Here is a 6,619-nt window from a genome sequence, read left to right on the forward strand (position 1 = left end):
ATACTGCTTATCTCAGATCTTATAAACAATGTAACGATCTATATCAAATTTCAATCGATATATATCGCATTGAAATCTAACTATGACATCCAATAAAATATAATCCGCATATCCCGTAAATACCACAACACTTTCAAGAACCTATTCACGTTCTTAATGTAAAACACAGATTTCACCACATCAAAATTGCTTAATTCATGAAGCATATTAAATGGTACTCCAAATATAAAAAAATTGCATAAATATTTTTGTTAATAATTACGAAGGGTGGTGTGACAATAAATGATTTATGTTAGGAGTCACGAGACATGTGATGATGCATTGAAGAAATTATATGAGTGTAAGTTAGAGTCTTTATGTTGGTTGCCAATATTAGGTGTGGGGGAAGTCATATTGTTTATGGAAATTTTGGCCATATTAAATTAATTGAAGTTGTTATTTATTAATGTAGTTGAGTTTCGGGCGAACCTTCACAAGTATTGGGTTGGAGGCTCTCTAAAATTGCATAAATATGTGCGCAATTTAATGCTAGTCCATGACACACACCAAATCTTGAAGGATTCTTTTGAGTAATAATAAAAATGATTGGTAATTCTTTTAAGATGTTGTGAGACTAAATTAATTTCTTTGAGTTGGATTTTTTCTTTGGGTAAAAAAAAATGGGCGATAACTCGATTCCTTTCTGTTTAACGGAGTCGAATAAAAATTGATCTTAGAAGAGAGAGATGCTATATTTTATCCCAAATTATGCGTAGAATGTGAGTTTGGTGATCTGGTGGGGTCTCCATCGCATTTCTCGATAAAATTCTGTTATGTAATTACAGACTTACTGCACTCTCCAGCATGTTTCCCGCTTCTTCTTGAATGTGATCCTCTTCGATCTGACCCTTTTTGTTTCTTTCTGTCTTGCGAGGGACTACAGCATTAATTTTGTGTGGGTATGAAGCGAACTCAACGCGGGGCCTTAAAAAAGTGGATAGGCACACACATACACAGTGACACATACATGATATATACATTCACAAGAACTGGGCTCAGGCTGGTGAGACACTTGAGAAATAGTTAACATAGCTTGAAAAGGGGAGAAGGGTGTTAATGGCGATGGATACCCCAGAGAGGAGTAAGAATTGCTATACCAAATATGAGGTTTGATTTTGCTTTTTGGGCCTTAAAGTTTGCTTCTTTTGTGGGTATGGTTCATTTTTGCTGATGGGTTTTTCCTTTTGTCAGCTCATTGGGGATTTTGAAGTGGGTTTTGAGTAATTTTTTTTGTGGCAGGTTTTTTGTTTTTGGCGTTTTGTTTTCTGTTCCTGGAGATACGGTGTTCTTTGGTCTTTGATCAGTTATGCATGTTACCAAGATTATTTTGATTTGTTTTTTTATTTATTTGTTGTGTGGTTTGTTTGTGTAATTGAGTTTCAATGTATGCGTAGAAATCTTATCTTGGTTGGTCAGATTTTCAAATTTTGGCTTATGGAAAAGCACTAAAAGAAATAAATTCACATGCTTGGTGAAAGTCCTTTCTTTTGACATGCTTTTCAAGCATAGTTTATAAATCGGAGTTTTTGATTTCGTTTCGGCAGTGTTTTTCATTAGTTCTTGGTGTTGCACATTGGGAGTTCAGTTAATTATAATGTTTGATTTCTCCTTATGTTTGATGAATCTGGTCTGATTCGTTGTAAATAATGTTTCCGCTTGCTTCACATATTTGAGCGAACTAGTCCATGTTCCCTGGTTTTAGATTGATCTGTTTTATTATCTTTATTATTCAATTTCTTATGCTACTTTCTTGTCCTTCTATAGCCAACTGTCCATAATTAAGGCGCTTAGAAGATTTAAGAAATTGATTTCCTGTATCAGTAGTCATTTAGCTATTGTACACAACATTGTTTGTGGAATTGACCACTTCATATCACTCTCTGGCTTCATCAATCTTACATGCTAACATGCACTTGCAGAAACATTGCTAATTTGTCGATCTATTTTTGTTACACTGCCCCTTTTCACTTCACAATTATTTTCTCGTATGTTTTTGTTTTCTCCCATTATGTTAATCATGATCGTAAGATCACATATGCATACACGTTTTTTTGTCCTTCTTTATGTAAGCCTGATGCGTCTTTCTCTTCACAGTGATATCCGACTAAATACTTCTTCAGATTTGCATGTATTCCTGTCAACATACTCTTACTTTTGTTGGTTCATTCATTGCAAGAATGCAAATTAAAAGGGATGTATATATTAATGGCCTTTCGATATGTTTTGTCTGGTACATTTTTTTGGCAATGATCCGACCTCCATATTGCATGCAGGAGTCTCCCATATTCGATTTTCTCAACAGTCTTTCGCCTATCAAGCCAGTTAAGTCCATGCATATGACTCAGACGATCAATCCGTTTACTTTTACGTCTCTTCCATCCATTTTTACTTCCCCTCATGTTGGTTCACTCTCGAGATCTAGATTTCTTCGATGGTAATTTCTCCGATTTATTATAATATTATATTTTCTCCTTGGGTAGCACATCCCTGGCAAGCATACCTTGTTTAAACATTTCCTTGTTTCCAGGCGTCAGCTTTCAGATTCATCGAAGTTAGAGTTTTCTTCTGATGATGGGAGCACGGTTCTAACAAACAGGATGGTTGAGAATACTTCTGAGAAATTGGGCGAACAAGAAGAAAATCGGGATTCCAGGCTATTTCTTGGTGAAATTGATGGTGATCCATCTTATGATATTTCAAAGATTGGTGCAGAATTTGAACATAGTTTTGATTATAAGTGCGGCAATCCTAGGCGTGATATTAAAGTCGAACAAATGGAAGAGTGCTCTGCAAATTCATCAACACTTTTCCCATTCATACAGAAGCCTTCTCGAATGGATTTGTGTGAAAATGAAGTGAATCTTGAGGGGATATGCCAAGCATATCAAAATAAAGAAGCCATATCTTGTGGTTGGGAGAATCTGATGTTCGATGATCCCGATCTTTTAAAATTTGAATCACCAAACCATAAATTGTTACACAATAAACCAACTGATCTGGGAGCAATGTTCAGCGTAGGAAGTGAAGCAGAGAATATGGCTACTCTGCCTGATGAAGAAATTGAGGTGTTGGAAATAACTGAGCCCCATGATATATTTACTTCATCGAGGAAAGATTCTAATGAAAAGAAGGATAATGAGGTAAAAGAATCAAGTGCTTGAACTTTGGCTCAAAAATTACTTCCACTAATTTTGATTCGGGTATCATGAGTTTCCAAGCATCTGATGTTGCTTGGCCATTGGAACTCATGTATTTAAATATGTTTTCCCTTGAATATATGACATGTGATGTTCCTACCCATGTCTCTTGAAGATTTAAGATATCCTCTTTACAATGTAACATCTTTTACCTATTCTTATAGCAGATTTCCGTTTCTTACCATGGAATGAGAAGACGCTGTCTCGTTTTTGGGACGTCGGAAAGCCTGATGAACCATTTGGATGACAATTCTGGGTCTGATTCTGCCATGTTGCAACAATCAGATGGCAGAACTTTCTTAAGTGACCAAAATTTGGTATCATTTGATATGGAAAACGAGTCTTCAGGGTGTATTTTACGCAACATGGGCCTGCACCTAAATGCTCTTGCAGCAGCTCACAAGTACTTCAAAATTGACGAGAATGAAGCTTCTACTTCTCGGAGATTACTGATTGGATCTCGCTCATCTGTCGATTTTAATTCCTCGGTTGCTGATCAAATATTTCAAACTAATATATCGGATTTTGCCTCGTTGAAACGGGAAAATATTACTCTTGAACATAGTGTTTTTCCCGTGGAAGATGATGGCCAGGTATCTGGATATGTGGCAGCTGAAGAGATCAGTCAAAGTAGTCCAAAGAGGAAAAGGTATGTATGCGTGTTTATTCATTTATGTGTTTTTAAAAAAAATTTCTGGCATAGCGAATCATTCGAGTTATGGTTGAGATTCTATGTTTTCAGAAAAATATCAAGTTTTTCTTGGTAGATTTTCACATATTCAGAAAATTTTGTTTCTGGGACTTTCCACAACATGATATAAATTCTCAGGTGTAGGTTGGAAAGGCCCGGAGACGGTGAAGCCTGCAAAAGATGCAACTGCAAGAAGTCAAAATGCTTAAAACTGTAAGTTCTTGAAATATTCTCCGTTTCTTCCCACATCAAACATTCCGCAATCAAATATTTCTCTTTTTTCTTAATATTTTTATTTAATTCATCTTCTGGACACAGGTACTGTGAATGCTTTGCTGCTGGCATTTACTGCATGGAGCCATGTGCATGTATAGATTGCTTCAACAAACCTGTCCATAAAGACACTGTCCTTGCAACCCGAAAGCAGATTGAAACAAGAAACCCTCTTGCTTTTTCTCCCAAGGTGATCAAGACCTCGGATTCCTTGCCCGAATCATGGGTTAGTTGATAAATTTTGTGCTCGCCTCAATTTTTCTCACTCGGTGATTTGACGCCTTACTATATTTCATCCAACTGTTTGTTACAGGAAGACTCGAGCAAAAATCCTGCTTCAGCCAGACATAAAAGAGGATGCAACTGCAAAAAATCAGGTTGCCTCAAGAAATATTGTGAATGCTATCAGGTAATTTTCGTTTTATGCCCATTTGATCAGTACTATATGCATCTTTCTACTGAAACGATGAAACTTTGTTAGGGTGGGGTTGGATGCTCCATTAATTGCAGATGTGAACGTTGTAAAAACACGTTTGGCATAAAGGATGGTAAGTGTACTAATGTTACTTTGTATGTTAACTTTCTTGTGATCAGCAATTGTTCTACATCTCACACATGGCATAACAATTGCGACAAAACTCAGTTGAGTTTGAAATATATGAAATGTATTACTACTATCTACCATACATAATTTTTGTGCGACAAGAGCTTGGTTTTAACTTGGTTGTATTTGTATAAGACCACGGGGTGGATTCCCGGTTAGAGGGTTTTTCAAACTCAGTGTAAGCAGCAGCTGTTTTTGGTCCCCTGAATGGCACCATCATTGGTCTTTGTACAATTAAAAGGAATTTTCATATTATTACTGTCAACTAAAATTTTCGATATAGCATTGAATATTTATTTGGTCATATAGAGTCTAGAGATAGTTCCCGAATACTAGAAACCTATTTAGAATTATAAACACTTGTTGCATTTCATCAGGGCCTTGTTTAACAACGATGGAAGCTGATTCTGAAGAAGATGAAACAAACGTCATCGAGAAACGTGTGCTCGACAGAAGTTTGCAGAAGACTGACCTCGAGCAAAACTTGGGTTACACACCTCCAACGCCTCTTCAGGCAGTAAGGTACACAAACACTCAATTCGCTATATTGGCTACCCTTATCAATACTATTACTCTATATAAACACCACATTCCCTTGCGTGAAATTCCAGGCAATCACTTCAACATCCATATTTATCAAGCAAGAAAACACCTACATCATCTTTCCCTTATAACAGCTTCTCATCTAGCTTTTACGCCAGTCAAATACTCCGGAGACCAAACTTCTTTCAAATCCCATCACGCGTAGATAAGCGTCTTCAAATGGTTAAAGAAGATGACATTCCGGAGTTTCTTCAAGAAGGATCACAGCCTATTCCTTGTATCAAATCAGTATCTCCTAACCGGAAGAGAGTTTTGTCTCCTCACAATGTAGGCCTGTCTTCTCCTGGTTTCAGGAGTGGTCGAAAGCTGGTCCTTCAGTCCATTCCGTCGTTCCCTTGTCTCACCTCTAATCAGTAGATGATCTGTTTTTAGCCAATTGATCGACGATTCTCCTTATAGTTATGGAAGTTCGCTTGTTTTTATGTATCGACTGTGTATTAGTTTTGTTGCTTTTCAAGAAACAGCTCCTACTTTGTTTTTGTTGGTCTACCAGCAAGTTTTGTATGAGTTGCAAGTTTTGTTATTCGAGAGTTCAATTAGCTGTTGGCTATGTATATAAATATCCTGGCGCTACAATTTCTTTGTTAATATTAAATTTTATTTGATAGTCACTCCTCTGTGACTTGCACTTATACTACCTTTTGTACTAACTATCAGGCATACCTGATAATTTGTGTGTTAATTTTTCATATCTCAAAAAAGATATCATTTGTCACGATTTTAGAAAAGATACAGTAATTAGTATTTGCAAGAGCTTATTTCAAGTGTTTCTCAGCTTTTACGTATAATTTTCAAATATTTCATTATCTAGAAACTTGGAAGCACTTAAAAATAAACTCTTGCAAACACTACTTTAGTTGGTATAGTGAGTTATTGAAATACTCGAGAGATTTTGAAGAAGTTCGGAGCAAAAGCATGATACTGCCATTTGGTATGGACAAGAGAGTAATTGTTGCACTGTATCGGTTGTCCTCCAACCGCCTTACAAAGTGGATAAGAATATTTAATTCTTGAGATGATTTTATTGAAGATAAATAGTCCAACATATTGTTGAAAATTTCTTATTAAATTAAAATATGTTTTACGTCGCATCCATATATTTTAAAAAATAAGACATAAAACCAATATATGTTATGTTACACTGAATTATTTTCAATTTACGGCGTCTACCATACATTAAACATAAAGCCCACACATTTTTGTGGATCCCAT

General features: G+C 36.1%; 1 protein-coding gene across 6 annotated transcripts; it reads left to right on the forward strand.

The window, feature by feature from the left end:
- Positions 1-569: 569 nt before the first annotated feature.
- LOC140865483 (protein tesmin/TSO1-like CXC 2) lies at positions 570-5,993 on the forward strand. Of its 6 annotated transcripts, none has more exons than XM_073270169.1 (11): positions 570-588; positions 923-1,146; positions 2,313-2,473; positions 2,567-3,179; positions 3,401-3,885; positions 4,066-4,140; positions 4,246-4,426; positions 4,514-4,609; positions 4,682-4,748; positions 5,182-5,326; positions 5,416-5,992. In XM_073270169.1, the coding sequence occupies exons 2-11, from the start codon at positions 1,096-1,098 to the stop codon at positions 5,762-5,764; spliced, it is 2,223 nt and encodes a 740-aa protein (XP_073126270.1). In that variant the 5' UTR covers positions 570-588; positions 923-1,095; the 3' UTR covers positions 5,765-5,992. The 6 variants fall into 6 exon arrangements, with proteins under 6 accessions (XP_073126270.1, XP_073126281.1, XP_073126249.1 ...); XM_073270148.1 differs by lacking the exon at positions 570-588 and adding an exon at positions 627-814; XM_073270154.1 differs by lacking the exon at positions 570-588 and adding an exon at positions 627-775.
- The last annotated feature ends 626 nt before the right edge of the window (positions 5,994-6,619 follow it).

Source organism: Henckelia pumila, chromosome 1, assembly GCF_033568475.1.
Source record: "Henckelia pumila isolate YLH828 chromosome 1, ASM3356847v2, whole genome shotgun sequence".
Classification (NCBI taxonomy): domain Eukaryota; kingdom Viridiplantae; phylum Streptophyta; class Magnoliopsida; order Lamiales; family Gesneriaceae; genus Henckelia; species Henckelia pumila.